We start from the raw sequence: 16,531 nt of genomic DNA on the forward strand, positions 1-16,531 counted from the left end.
TAACAAATCTTTGATTTTTACCCAACTGCGGCGAAGCCAAAAGAGGATTATAGTTTTGACATTTATGTATGTATGTACGTTTCTGTGTCCACTCTTATTATTACTCAACGGGTCAACCGATTTTAATGAATGGTACGTCATTAGATTCGTCTTGATAGCGCGAGTGTCACTGTTTAATTAATATCTTATTATCTAATCAAGAGACGTTGCCACTTAGTACTTAGTATCCATAATTGCAGTATTCCGCTCCATGGAGGCGGTAAATGATTTCTAAAAATATTACTTTAATTTAAAATAAAATAAATTTAATAAAATAAGCGCTTTAATTTAATAAAAAAAAAAAAAAAAAAAAAAAATTCACCACATGACACGTCTTTAGAGCTATCTTTTGTTCATCATTAATGAACAGTATTACAACATGTAAGCCCGTATCTAGTTCAAAACAAAGCAACTCGTTGTAACTGAACCCGATGGGAAACCGCAAGCGATCGCCGACCACCGCCGCCGCGCCCGTCCGCTATGTTGGACGTGCCGAGATATTCCAGACTGTTTATTGGGTTATGCAACTGCCTATCTAAATATATAAAAGAGAAATACCACTCACTCACTGACTGACTGACTGACTAATCACGAAATCTCAGAAACTATAAAGCCTACAAACTTGAAATTTGGAAGGTAGGTTCTTTCTAGGACGTAGGTGTCAGCTAAGAAACGGTTTTGAAAAATTCCCCCCCTAAGGGTGTGAAAGGGGGGGTCGAAGGTTGTATGAAAGTCCTATATTTTTCGAGTTAGAGACGTGAAAATCGACATTTAGGTTATTAGCTTTAAGTAATTTAAATCTGTATAAGTCAATTTGGTAAATTCTCCCCTTAAGGGTAGTAAAATAGGGGGGAGAAGTTTTTATAGAAAAGTTTTTAACTATTGTTATTTTTACTTGAAATTTCGAAGGTAGTTTCTTTCTAGGGGGTAGGTATCAGTTAAGAAAGGATCTTATCCGTGTCTTAAGGTGAGACTGAGTGAGTAGGTAAGTGAGGCCTTTTGCAGCGGGAAAATTTCAGATCTCATGAGAAACCAGAAATTTTACGCGGACGAAGTCGCGGGAATCTGCTAGTGATCATAATATAATGTTATATTTGAAAAAAATTACACATACTTAATTTATAAGATACGAGATGATGCCCGCGACTTCGTCCGCGTGGATTCAGGTTTCTAAAAATCCCATGAGAACTCCTTTGATGTTTCCGGATCAAAAGTAGCCTATGTCCTTCTAGCCTATGTCGTCCTATTTACCAAAATCGGTTAAACGGATGGGATGGGCCGTGAAAAGCTAGTAGACAGACAGACGGACACACTTTCGTATTTATAATATTGGTATCGATCGATATCGACTAGATATGCCCGCGATTTCATCCGCGTAATTATCGGTTTTTTGAAAACCCCGTGGGATTTTTTTAGATTTTTCGGTCTACCTAAATAGTACCTAGCTTATATTCCTCCCCGGGATGTAGTCTATTTCTGTATCAAATTTCCACGGATCGGGAAAACCTAGCACACAAAAATACACTTTCTGCAGATGTTAGAAAATATAGGATCATGAAAACCGTGCTTACATAACGTCTTTTGACGGGTTAGTCATTGCAATCAGGGAGTTATCGTAGAGAAACACATAGAACGGGACAGGTCGAGATGGATACCGCATGTCACCCGCGCTATCCCGCACCGGGTTAGCGCTGTGCGGGTATGCGGGGCGTTCCCACCCCAATTGCCATCTCAACTTATAATATCTACTCATGGGCTATAGGCGTCTGTTGTCTATGACAGGCAGTAGTCATGTCATGTGCGCCCAGCCTAAGCCCAACGTAGTAACAACTTCTTTACAAAAGACCGCCAAAGACGTGACGCTACCGCCACCATAACGCTGACCGCCACTATCTTATTTCCAAAACCCTCTTGCGTATCATGTGTACCTGAGAAAGCCATGTATGCAGTTTGTAGTTCCATCCATCTCATACACGCTATCAGATAGCTTTGAATAAACACTAGCCGACTGTTGACTGAACAGTTTATGGACACCGCAACGGTTCTTGCATGTTCAGATGAAGACAGGCCGGATTAATTCTCATCCACGTAATTTTACAACATAATATTTGTAATGTAAATACTAAAGAGTTAGAGCTAGCGGAAACCACAGTGCGGCAAGTGCGTTTTAAATCCGTAAATTTGAATTTAAATGTATAAAAATCCGGTGCGGAATTAATTCCGCAGTGCGCGTGCTTCTATGTTCATTATTATTAGTTTATTCTCTCTCATTCAATGCATTTGTCGAATCACGTCGACAAATGCATTGAATGAGTACCTAAATGGCGAATATTGTAAACTTTACTTAGAATTAAGTTCTCATGTAAGTAACTTTGTCTTTATGAGAATTAAACGTCTTTAAACCTAAACCTTTATTACAACAAATACAACATTAGATTACATTACTGTGCACCTGTTTTCCGAACTAGTAAAAAATTGTGTCTCAGAAGACAGGGCCTCCAGCTTGCTCCAGCTCGTATATCGTATATGTGGTTCTTTAGTTCACAGAGTTTGCGAAAGAACGGAAATTTACCGTGGTACGGTGCGCGCTGGCTCTAAGGCCGTAGTCTTGTGCAAGCAACGGGTTTTTGTTTGTCCTTGTTTTTTACACGTCAAAAGGAGTATACCTAATGTTTTCAAAGTTCATCATGTAGGTGATATAGGTATGTGTGTTTACATTTTCTAGCAAAAATCGCTTTAAGATTCCTCGCATTCCAATCAGCGTGTTGCGGCGCTCCGCTGGAACTGTGTCAATGAGATGCACCGTTTGTTTGTTTGTTGTACGCCACACAATTGCATTGCCACACTCATCCTCGCTTACGTAAAGCATTTGCGAACCGGGATAGCTACTGACCGTTTAAGTGCCATAGCCCACTCGCGCGTCACGACGCGCGCGGCCTGTACAAGGTCGTCGCGTGCGTTTTTATTTAGCAGTAGCCAGCAGAAAATATTGTAAATCGACCTTTAGAGATTTCGGCTTCGTAGAGCTTCGTCTCTGTCACTCATACCTATATTACGTTTAGTCGGTTTCAACGATAGGATAACGCTCTACGAAACCGCTGTTTATTTCTAAAGGCTGATGTACAATATTTCCTGCCGGGGTACTGTACTCTTAGTGCCATAACTAACTAGCGCGGCAGGTCGCGTGCTCAGGCCGCGTGCGTTTTTTACAAGGCGCGAGAGGACGCGGTAAAAAACAGTTAATGAAAGTCAAGGGATTACTGCGCTATTGTTTTATTAATTGTTCGCCGTTGCGAAAAAGTGAAACAGATACTGGGAACGTCCTACAAAAAGTGATTTCAACCATTGCGCGTAGTAAAATATATTACGTTTACTCGTTTTACGCTACGCCCTGCACCCGCAGTCCGCACCCACCTGAGCTGCAGACAAGTGCAACGCCGTAAAAAAAGAGTGCGGTCTGCAGCACGCGACGTGCCGCGCTAATGAGTTATGGCACTATAAAATATATGGGTTGGGGTCTTCCAACGCTGCACTTTCCGGTGCGAGGTCGCTATTCCAGCACCTTGGGACCCCAACGCCTACCGGTTTTTCGAACTATGTGCCCTGCCCATTACCACTTCTGCTTCGCCACCCGCCGAGCTACGTCGCGTCGGTTACTCTGATTCTACGGATCTCCTCATTTCATTGATTTGATCACGTAGAGTAACTCCAAGCATAGCTCTCCCCATCGCTCGCTAAGTGACTCTGAGTGTTCTTATCAGGCCCACAATTAGCGACCATGTCTCGAATCCACATTTATGTCATCACTGGCAACACGTACTGTTCGAAAACTTTGGTCTTCAAGCACTGATCATACTTACCTAATCTAAATATATAAAAGAGAAATACCACTCACTCACTGACTGACTGACTAATCATGAAATCTCAGAAACTATAAAGCCTACAAACTTGAAATTTGGAAGGTAGGTTCTTTCTTGGACATAGGTGTCAGCTAAGAAACGGTTTTGAAAAATTCCTCCCCTAAGGGTGCGAAAGGGGGGGTCGAAGGTTGTATGAAAGTCCTATGTTTTTGGAGTTAGAGACGTGAAAATCGACATTTAGGTTATTAGCTTTAAATAATAAAAATCTGTATAACTCAATTTGGGAAATTCCCCCCTTAAGGGTGGTAAATTAGGGGGGCAATGTTTTTATAGAAAAGTTTTAACGTTTGTTATTTTTACTTGAAATTTGAAATGTAGGCTATTTCTAGGGGGTAGGTATCAGATAAGAAAGGATCTAACTAAATTCCCCCCCTAAGGGAGTAAAATGGGGGTGGAAGGGTTATATATGAAAATCCTATGTTTTTGAAGTTAGAGATATGAAAATTGGCATGTAGGTAAGTGAGGCCTTTTGCAGCGGGAAAATTTCAGATCTCATGAGAAACAAGTACGCGGACAGAGTCGCGGGCATCTGCTAGTCTAAATATATAAAAGGAAAAGGTGACTGACTGACTGACTGACTGATCTATCAACGCACAGCTCAAACTACTGAACGGATCGGGCTGAAATTCGGCATGCAGATAGCTATTATGACGTAGGCATCCGCTAAGAAAGGATTTTTGAAAATTCAACCCCTAAGGGGGTGAAATAGGGGTTTGAAATTTGTGTAGTCCACGCGGACGAAGTCGCGAGCATAAGCTAGTTCATCATCATCATCATCATCATCAGCCTGTGGACGTCCACTGTTGGACATAGGCCTTCCCTAAAGAGCGCCACCACACCCGGTCCTCAGCCTTCCTCATCCAGCCACTTCCCGCCAGCCTCTTTATATCGTCGGTCCATCGTGCTGGAGGGCGTCCCACACTACGCTTGCTTAAACGCGGTCTCCACTCAAGGACTTTCCGGCTCCAACGGCCATCGCCTCTACGACAGGCATGACCTGCCCACTGCCACTTCAGCTTGCTAATAGTTTGGGCTATGTCAGTGACCGTGGTTCTCCTGCGGATCTCCTCATTTCGGATCTTGTCCCTCAAGGAAACTCCTAACATAGCCCTCTCCATAGCTCACTGAGCGACTTTGAGTTTGTGGACAAGGCCGTTTGTTAGTGTCCACGTTTCAGCACCATAGGTGAGGACGGGAAGAACACACTGGTTAAAGACTTTCGTCTTGAGGCACTGAGCTAAGCTAACTAACTAAGCTAGTTACATATAAATGTTTACCATGATAGCGGTGCTGTAACGTGTAAACTGACGAGTTGTACGGAAGCGCGACTGGTTTGTGCGGAAGATCCTATTACCCGGGAACTAACGGTCAGCTCGATGCGATACGCCCAGAGCGGAGCGTTTCACATCATTGCGCGTACGCTGTATGCTAATCAAAAGTTTTAGGGTTCCGTACCACGAAAAGAAAAAAGGAACCCTTATGAGCGCCTTCAAATGAATGAGTCAGTCAGAAAAGCAGGCGAATTATTCGGTATTTTTAGATGAGTTTGGTTAAAATGTCCTCTCATATTAAACTTGCGCGTGGATATGGATTATGGATCACAACGCGTAGAGGCTTATCGAGAGTTTTAGTCTTTTAACTAACCTAACTGAAATATTAACTTGATCGGGGAATAAATGCTATTTCAACCACTTGATTGAAATAACGACCTAAACACAAAAAGTATTTAATAGTCGTCGAGTCTCGAGTCAGAGCGAGACTGCTTTCAAAACGGTCAAACACCCGCATTTATACAAATCGATTCAAAATGGCTGCCCCGCCACAAATCGCGTGACATCGGATGAGTCAAATAATGTCCAATTCATTAAATTACTTTGAATTCAAACCAATTCTTTAAAATAAGCTAAAAATAACTAGTAATTTAGTCAGTGTTGCTGACACAAATTTGCCGCAAAGTTCCGCGCGGAGGCAGCGCAGCTACTAAACAGCTGTAAATCCGTATAATTTCGATCGATGAACTGATGCGTGGCCGCAGCGCGGGTGTAGCGCTGCAGTCGTACTGTAGCTACGTTGCCTCCGCGCGACACTTTCCTGCAAATTTGAAGGCGGTCATTTCCTTTGGAAGTACGGAACCCTAGAAAGTTTTGATTAGATTTTTTATTTAGGTAGGTATATTATAGACTTACAAAACAGCGCGGCCGCAACGAGGCAGCCGCGCGGCACAGTGCGGCAGATTTGAAGACATTCTTGTCTGTCTGTCCGTCGTGTCTGTCGAGAAAACCTATGGGGTACTTCCCGTTGACCTAGCAGGTAGGTAGGGCTAGTAACACAAGGGGAAGTATCCGAAAACCGTGAATTATCATCATTAAAAAAAATTAAAATGTGTTCACGAAAACATTAATTTACTAAATTTTTTTTAGCCATGGCCCTTGACTAACATTCCCCTTTCCTCTCAAGCGTGAAATGAAGCTACTAGGAGCAGGTACGGCAATAGTGCAACAGGTGGGGTTTGAACCGGCGACTTTTCGAATTTCAGTCCGCACCTTCAACCGTTGAGCTATTGAGCTCTTAAATCACATAAATATAGATGGCGCAGTCCGTCATTAACTTGCAGTGTTCTAAAGTGTTAGGTATACCTTGTACTATGGTACGGAACCCTTCGTGTGCGAGTCCGACTCGCACTTGACCGGTTTTTATATTTTATTTGTCTTCCGCTAAAGCTGGGAACTTGTCTTTAGCAACTGCGATCAATAATTTATTTAGTACGTGAAGCTGTGATAGCCTAGTGGTTAGGACGTCCGCCTCCTAATCGGAGGTTCGGGGTTCGATGCCCGGGATCGAACTTTTCGGAGTTATGTGCATTTTAAACAATTAAATACCACTTGGGTTAACGGTGAAGGAAAACATCGTTAGGAAACCTGCATGCCTGAGAGTTCTCCATAATGTTCTCAAAGATGTATAAAATCTGCCAAACCTCATTGGACCAGCGTGGCGGACTATGGCCTAAACCCTTCTCATTCTGAGAGGAGACCCGTGCTCAGTATGGGTAGGCGATGGGTTGATCGTGATGATGATGATGATGATGATTGTTTGTTGGTACGCTGTATACCTACTAATCAAAAAAATTGTCTTCCGCTGAAACTATTAGGTACCTACTACCTACCTACTTAACTTTTCTCTAACAAAGTAGCTTTGGGAACTAACGGCTTAGATTAGATACCTAGCATCTAGCAGCAAAATACCATGCCATACTTGATACTAGGTATATAAGGCCGAACGTCAACCACCGCGGTGTTAGCCACACCGCAGCTCTCATGGCTCAGGTAGATATCTGCAAAATCTTTTCTTACCTCCCCGATCTTTATAAAGAGAACCTACATGCAAAATCTCAAGTATATAGGCTCATCGAACTGTATGTTGATGTGTCATTCATTCAAATTCTTCTTTTATATAGATACAGCCGATCTATCCCATTGATGTTGGAGGAATATACCCTATCTATCCATTAGCTACACTGTAAGTATCTGTGAACATAAAACAAATGATGCCCGCTTCCCATCTCCCAGCCAACAAACAGTAAACGCATACAAATGCAAACAGTTCACACTATTTCACGAACGCACGTTAACTCACCTGTTCACTTTGAACAGAAGTCCCATCGGGGTCATTTCAGTTTACTCGAAAAATTCTCCGCCACACTTCACTGCAATGATATTCACTAAACAGTTTCAAATATTCCGGAATTCTGAACTAAAACAGTCACAAAAAGTTCTTAAATTCAAAAGAGTTCCTTATAAAAATACCAACTACAAATAAAAATTACCTAAAGAATTGATTAATTAAGCACAGTGTCCACTAATAAGTTCCAATTAATACAAAATAGTCACAAAAGTCCCTAAAAATTATTCGAAATTCGAATGCTGAAAGTTCTTTATTCGAACAGCTTTTGCAATTAATTAAAAAGTTGCGAATAAAATTATTCAGAATAATTATTCGATTTTCGTAAATCGAACGTTCACGGGTAACGTTCTATTCTGAATATTGTCGTAACTAAATATTAAATTAATATTGCAATATTTGCCAATATTAATATTTATTTTTGCGATCGATGCGAGTCGCTCTGCGTATCAGAGGGTCTGATCGATGGAACGCGTGGTGGCCGGGCGGCGGTCGCGAGTATTCTGTGGAGGTGACAACAGTCAAACAATGGCATGAGGACTAATTAAATATACAAGTTCTCTTCATGCGTTTACAGGTGGGAACCCTTTATTTTAACAATGTTGGAGCGACAACTGGAATTCTTATTTCAAACATGGGTATCCAGGAATAAATTATTTTGCTCTACAATCTACATAGCTCTAGCTGTATACAAGCGTATATGGCCGGAGTTTCAAGGATAAACATACTTATTTCTTTATTGATATTTGCTCCTGTCACCTTATGATTGAAGACTTGGTACAAAAGTTTTCTAAAGCCTTTCTCCTCTGTTTTGGCTGAACGAAAAATGCCAAATGAGTGATTACTCTGGTGAGTTAGTGACTGAGCATTTGGGTAGGCATACCTACTTAATATTCGGAGTGACTAGATAAGCATGTACCTATCTGCCGTTAAAACCTCTGAAATGAGAAAGGTTACCGAAAATCAAACCTATATAGGAGGCAGGAGAGGCTGGAACCATGTCTCATTAAAAATCATTTTATTTCGACTGACGTCAAAATGACGTCATTTTGACGTCAGTCGAAATAAAAATATACCATCAGCTCGAAACCTCAGTCTAGTGCTGACGTCACCAAAATGGCGGCCACGCGCATTAGCAATTTGCGGGACTTATACCTTTGGAAGTATAACACAAAACACTGGCAACAAAATTAAAAACTATACCTACAACCTGCAAGGCTGATAGGTACTTCCTATCGCTCGGTTTATGACAGCCACCACATCCGCGCACGCGCACACCACAGGATGTTATCCCGAACCAACAACCACCTTCCTGTCTAACCTCCTTAGGGACATATACATAAAGTTTATTTTCCCTCATCAAACTGTGCAATAAGTTTGTAAGTAAACAGGTGCTTTGATGATCGCACATTAGGACTTCTAGCGCTGCAAGGTTTCATTACTTTAAATTCGCATAACGTGTTAATATTAATTTGAGCCTCAATAGCTCAACCGGTAAAGGAGTGGACTGAAAACCGAAAGGTCGACGGTTCAAACCCCGCCCGTTGCACTATTGTCGTACCTACTCCTAGCACAAGCCTGACGCTTAGTTGGAGAGGAAAGGGGAATATTAGTCATTTACCATGGCTAATATTCTTTTTAAAAGCTAAAGCTAGTAATATGTGCAGCTCATATAGTAAACCTAATAATTGTTTGTGTTTCAGAACAATTTTTGTAATAATATATTCTGTAAAAATATCCATTGTCTTGCTTTTTAACCGACTTCAAAAAAAGGAGGAGGTTCTCAATTCGACAGAATTTTTTTTTTTATTTTTTTTTATTTTTTTTATGTATGTAACCGGATTAGTCGGAGACGCCTGGACCGATTTTGAAAATTCTTTTTTTGTTCGAAAGGGTATACTTCAAAGTTGGTCCCATTTAAATTTGGTGAAGATCTGATGAACATCTTCGAAGATAGATACTGGAACCCCTCAACGGATAAGAGTAAATTGCTCGCGATCAGTGTAATAGCTTAGTAAACAGTAGATTTTTAACAAGTCATAGCATAATTCCATGGGGCCACTAAAAATTGTGAAATAAATTTTTTTACAAAAAAAATAAAAACCGACTTCGATACACAAACACTAAAAATTGAAAAATAATTTAATTTATTACCGAATATATTATTATGTATACAAGAGTTAATATAGTTCCATAATAATATTTTTTGGGGTCGGTGCCAATGAGGTGCCATTGTGGAGTCTCATAAAAATATGAAGTCTAGACGATTCGCGCAGCTAATGCTAATTTGGCACCGGCACCAAAAAGTATTATTATGGATCTATATTAACTCTTGTATACATAATATATTCGGTAATAAATTAAATTATTTTTCAATTTTTAGTGTTTGTGTATCGAAGTCGGTTTTTATTAACAGTAGAAGTAGCTGATTGTAACAACTTGCATAGAAACGCGGGTCTATTCAGAATGGAAAAAACTGAGATTTTCATATTTGCCATGTGCAAGGAGGAACTACTTTTTAGACGCTATGGTTGCTTCTCTTGTTTCCTTGTTATCCTTGTTTGGTCTAGTATAGTGCGTACAAAATGAGATCTCACTCGCCATTTAACTTAATAACATAGAGTTACCATACCGATTCATTTCTCATTTTGTATGGACTATACAATTTATGTACAAATATTTAATTAAAGTATACCTTCGCCTTCGACCCACAAAAAACCGCAATACCATAAGAGGCATATAAAAACCGTCATATAGTATGTGGGGAATGTTTTAATGCAACGTTTTTGCATGTGGTGCTATGAGAACTCGCGACAGATGTCTGTCTGTCCGCAGCGCAGCATGGACCAGTTGGACCCGTCATGCTTGGTTTATTTATAGCGAATTGATTAACGGCATATGCCTAGGTCCTAGAGCTAGCACTAGTATGACATTCAAAGTACTAGATTCATCGAGAATTTGCTCAGACGTTTCCTTGGTCAAATTTCAAAACAGTTTTTGGAAAAATTTTGATAAACAACCGCACTGAAATCCGTATTGGTTTTTCCGCTTGATATCTAAATCCGATACTTATAAAATCCGATAAAAGCATTTCCTTAATTACTTAAGCGAACTAAGTATCTGCCGAGGAAATTATCTCTCTCTCCGGTCGTTCCTTCATTGCTGAAGATCGTGGTCGTGACAAACTGCCCTCGAATGGCTTATCTGTTTCCATCGGCTTCTGCGAGGAAATTATAGACTAGATGATGCCCATCGCACTTCGTCCGCGCAAAAATTCCCTGCGAACTCTTTGGTGTCCCGGGATCAAAAGAAGCCCGTGTATGTCTTCAAGATGAAAGATAGTTCTGTACTTTTCTCAGACAAAATATAGACAGACACACTTTCGCATAACTTTATAATATTAGCAGCTATGGATCACTTCCTTAAGTATTTGAACCGAACGGAAAAACTCTTGCAAAGCGAGTAACTGTCTACAGTACGTGGCAGAAATTAATGTACATCGGCCTATAAAATGAAATTTCGGCTTTGTAGAGCGTTGTCTCTGTCACTCATACCTATGTAACGTTTTGTCGGTCTCAACGACAGAGATGATGCTCTACAAATCCGCTATCTCCTTCTAAAGGTCGATGTAGATTATTTTCTGACGCGTACAGTAGGTAACTCGAATAAATTGTTGAACCTAGAACCTAGGTATCCAAACGCAACTAGAAGACTCTTAAGGTCTTCATGCAAACCCATAACTAACTTTCTCTACCATTAAAACGAAAACAATTCTTTCAAATGACAATAATCTACTCGAGATCAGTTACTCCACACTTTTCTATCTAACCTGCGCAATTTGGAAAACAATAAAATTGACTAAGTAATTAGATAAGAGCATTTAAATGAGGAACTTGATGTGTATCGGGTGATTGTCCTGCTATCGCGGTGCGGGGTTCGATTCCTGTTTGCATTCCGGGGGCGCTCGTAAAACGCCGCACAATGGATGTTTGTTAGAGCTACGGAACACTGTGCTATACATAAACCTACCTTACTTCCTGCATTTTATTTTAGTACTTATAAATCTTTTGCATGAAATCTGTATATTATGATATAAAAGGAGAAACTGACTGCCTCGACGCACAGCTCAAACTACTGGACGGATCGGGCTGAAATTTGGCATGCAGATAGATTTTATGACGTAGGCATCCGCTAAGAAAGGATTTTAGAAAATACAACCCCTACTAAAATAGGGGTTAGAAATTTGTGTAGTCCACGCGGACAAAGTCGCGGGCATAAGCTAGTATTATATAAAAGGAGAAACTGACTGCCTCACTGACTGTCTGACTGACTGACTGACTGATCTATCAACGCACAGCTGAAACCACTAGACGGATCGGGCTGAAATATAGTATGCAGATAGCTATTATGACGCAGACATCCGCTAAGAAAGGATTTTTGAAAATTCAACCCCTAAGGGCGTGAAAGAGGGATTTGATGTAGTCCACGCCGACGAATTGGCGGGCATAAGCTAGTCCATACTAATATTATAAATGCGAAAGTGTGTCTGTCTGGTCTGCTAGCTTTTCACGGCCCAACAGTTTAACCGATTTTGATCAAATTTGGTACAGAGTTAGCTTACATTCTGGGGAAGGACATAGGTTACTTTTTATCCCAGAAAACCTAAATCCACGCGGACGAAGTCGCGGGCATCATCTAGTATTATATAAAAGGAAAAGCTGACTGACTGACGCTAAAAAGTATAAGAATCATTAAACAAGGTCTATAACGGGTCTAAAATAAGTCAAGTATACATACCTAACATAACATTATTATTTTAATCTGTAACTACTAAACAATCTGTGACAGCAAATGTTATGGGATATAGAGCAATTAAATCTCTTCATATATAACTGGAAAGCAAATTCAAGTACAAAGTAAGTCTGTCAAGGTGTCAATAAAAAAAATAGATTTACGGTTATCCCATCACGACACCTCTATCATCGCAGAAGCCCAATCATAACCATTGCGATAAATCTCTCTCGCGGTTTTTGCAACACTTTGTCGATAAAAAGCTGCGAGAAAGCGTTGTGGTGCTTTAGTGTTAGTATGAGATTTTGCATATCGCCAACGCTAATAGAATTCGAGCGTCGAAAAATTAATACGTTAGAGTTAATAGACCTAAATACTCACTTGTTTGAAGCTTTGAATTCATGCATACAGACAGTTCTATGGTAAAAATGGTAGCACTGAAAAACGAATACTTAAGGTTAATTTTAATTGACTTGTACGGGAGCGGTGTGCAGGCTCGACCGTACCAAAGGGGAGATCTCCCACCGAGCGGTTGATTGTGCTCGGTAGCGCCAGCTGGGCCGACGGTTATGTCTTGAAACTTCTATATATAGTCCAGATTGCAGAAAACTCCGTTAGTGAGATTGCTATCGGCGGTACATTTGTTCGGGACTACGTCATCGATTGAACAGCGCCATCTAGTTTCTATTGTGGCAACCGCCACAGACTTAACAGTATTTCGATGTTCTATGTTCTATCATTATTGCCGAGTTAATTGATGTCTTACCTTACCGCTTGACTGAGATAGCTCGTAGGGCCTTGGATGCAGCTGGTAAGATTCCAGAAAATCTGGATTAATCTTTATTACAATCGCAATTGTTATGATTGGCTGAATTTATGATAACAACACATTGTAGCCAATAGTGAATGAGCGTCAATCAATCAAAGGTGCTTGCGATCGTCACACTGTAGCTGTCAAACTACTGCGGTAGGGCCCTTTGTGCAACAATGCGCCAAGAACCCTACCGTAGTATCAATGCAATTGTTGCATCAAGAATACTGTAAATTCAGCCAATTACAAGGTGATTGTAATAATGATCGATGCAGATTTTCCGGAATCAACCAACAGTGGGTCGATTCCGTAAAACCTGCGTTAATCATTATTTCAATCGCAATTGTTATGATTGGCTGAATGTATGGTATTCTTGCTGCAACAATGAATTGTGAACCAGCGGCAACCAATCAGAGGTGATTGCGATCGTGACATTGTAGCTGTTATTCTACCGCAATTGTGCACAATGTTGTAGAGGGTGACAATTGATAGCGACAGAATTCCTTGATTTTCACGTCAACTGTCACCTTCTAGCAACCCGCGCCCTACTTCACGAGCAATCTCAGTAAAACGGTATACCTACCACTGAAATAGAAAGAAAGCCTATAAACCTACTGATCGTGCTAGCACTGCTGTGCAAACAATCGCAAATGCGATCGCAAATCTAACCGTTCTCACACGTCAAACTCCTCAAACACAATCTATGCGTAGTGTATCACAGATATAACGGGACAAATAACTATAAAACTTACATTGTTTTACGAGAAAAGAAAGTATCGTAAACTGACTTACAGTTAGTTGTCTTGTCTTATAGCTTAAGTTATAGCTCTTTAATAATTAAGTTATAGCTTATAACAGTATAAGTGTGATGAAAGATGTTCGTAGAACAGACTAATCGTAGAGTTACCGTATAATAACTATTTTTAGTCAAAAAAGTCGAAAAAAATCTTTAATCAATTCAAAAGAAAACCCTGGCTGTACAAACAAAAATTTTTTTTTAAGAATCCATAGACCGTATCGTCGCATATAAATAAAATGCTGAGTATTTTAATATCAACAAAATAAACATATTTTATTTCGGCTTTACAAAATGGATTAAACATTTATTGTGTAAGTAGTCGAGGAAAGTAAAAAAACTAAATCACTTTTTTTAAATTCATCAATCATCATCATGATCAACCCATCGCCGGCTCACTACAAAGCACGGGTCTCCTCTCAGAGTGAGAAGGTGTTTGATCATAGTCTACCACGCTGATCAAGTGCGGATTGGCAGACTTCACACACCTTTGAGAACATTATGGAGAACTCTCAGGCATGCAGGTTTCCTCACGATGTTTTGCAAGTGATATTTAGTAAGGTACTAAAACTCCGAAAAGTTAGAGGAGGAGGAGCGTGCCCAAGATCGAACCCCCGACATCCGATTATCAGGCGGATATCCTAACCACTAGGCTATCACAGCTTCATCCTTTAATATCATATTACCAAAACGCTCCGCCATAAACATGAAGCGCTGTAAATTAAAAGAATCGTCGGCCATTTTGTTGTAATAAACGGATATCCGGTATGATCTTGACTGGGTGAAAAACAATCTCGTTTTTAATCGCTTGATTTAAAATGTAATTAAAGGCCATTAAGCACGGATTTAGTACATTATACTGTCTATAAAATGTTTGTCATGCAAGTCCTATGCTCTCGATTGCGGTAGAATGACAGCTATAATGTCACGATCGCAATCACCTCTGATTGGTTGATGCTCACTCACTATGGGCTACAGTGGATTGTTGCAAAAAGAATCGCACAAATTCAGCCAATCACAACGATTGAGATTGTAATAATGACTGACGCAGGTTTTACGAAATCGATCTACGGTTTTATCATTGCTTTGAGACCTAATTTTTATGACTTGGAGGATATCTCGACCGAAAGAAACTCGTCAGGAATTGTGGGAAATTTCCGGGATAAAAAGTAGCCTGTTATTGTCAAAAAAATCTCGTCGAGCCGTTGTTCCGTCGCGACGTGATTGAAGAACAAACCAACCTACAAACACACTTAGGCGCGTACCTACCAATTTTTTTCCGAAATCAAACATGTTACTAAGTAATAGGGAAGAAAATTAAATGAAAATGTATTGTATGCATTACCCAGCCCAGGTGGTGGGATAAATAGTCTCTGGTGAAATTGCTTACGGTGGCGTGCGGTTCGGTTGTAGAAAAAGAAGGGTGGAATAAGGCTCTCCAGCGCAAGATGGACCGACGATAAAAAGAGGGTGGCTAGATGAAGATGCCTGGAGACCGGGTGTATGGTGGCGCTATATGGGAAAGGCCTTTGTTGAAATGATGACGATGATAATGACTAGCCAAAGAAGGAGATTCCCACAGACCAGAAATTAAATAAAATTAGCTAAACAAAGTACCTATAAAATGATATCATTGCAGAGACCTCCAGAGCATGAAAGTCGCATTTCCCATGGGATCTAGAATTTACAACCAGTAATTTAATAACCAGTGGCATGCGGAATGTACTAGGTCGACATAAAAGCAGCGACTAACCTATTATTTGAGAATAAAGTAAATAGCTTAATTTGACAGCTTTTCTAGTAAAATCTTACTGCCGTACCCAGTGTCACTAATCGTTACTTAAGATTGAGTTAAAACGAGACAGATTTATGTGAGAGATAATATGGCTCTGTCTCGTTTTAACTAAACTAAAGTAACGATTAAGCGACTCTGAGTACGGCAGTTAGATACTTATTATACTTAGTCGCTAATACCCAGACTTACGGACTTGCCTTTTTATTAAGTACCTACTAGCTGATGCCCGTGACTTCGTTCGCGTGGATTTACGTTTTTCAAAATCCCGCGGGAACTCTTTGATTTTCCGGGATAAAAAGTAGCCTATGTGTTAATCCAGGGTATAATCTATCTCCATTCCAAATTTCAGCCAAAGCCATCCAGTAGTATATGCGTTTGAGAAACAAACATCCAAACATCCACACTTTCACATTTATAATATTATCCACTATTTATAATATAAGTCAAAGTCAAATGATTTATTCAAAATAGGTAATAAATTACTCTTATTGATGGTCTGGTATGGTGTTAGATTTGTAAGATATAGTGGTGATAATTATTACGCAAACCATTATAATCCACTAGAAAATGATTTTTCAAAATTCCACCCCTAAGTGGGTTAAATGGGGGTTTGAAATTTATGTAGCCCACGCAGACGAAGACGCGAGCATTAGCTAGTACGTACTACATGCTTACCTATGTAATATACCGAGCAGATGCAG

General features: G+C 40.2%; 1 protein-coding gene across 1 annotated transcript in view; it reads right to left on the bottom strand.

The window, feature by feature from the left end:
- Window positions 1-7,715, bottom strand: part of Traf4 (TNF receptor associated factor 4) — a 99,769-nt gene extending 92,054 nt beyond the window's left edge. Inside the window, exon 1 of the mRNA XM_034984264.2 lies at window positions 7,593-7,715. Coding sequence (XP_034840155.1) covers window positions 7,593-7,627 — 35 coding nt within the window. The 5' untranslated portion in view covers window positions 7,628-7,715. The remainder of the gene's footprint in view (window positions 1-7,592) is intronic.
- Window positions 7,716-16,531: the final 8,816 nt, after the last annotated feature.

This window comes from Maniola hyperantus, chromosome 3 (genome assembly GCF_902806685.2).
Source record: "Maniola hyperantus chromosome 3, iAphHyp1.2, whole genome shotgun sequence".
Taxonomy (NCBI): Eukaryota; Metazoa; Arthropoda; class Insecta; order Lepidoptera; family Nymphalidae; genus Maniola; species Maniola hyperantus.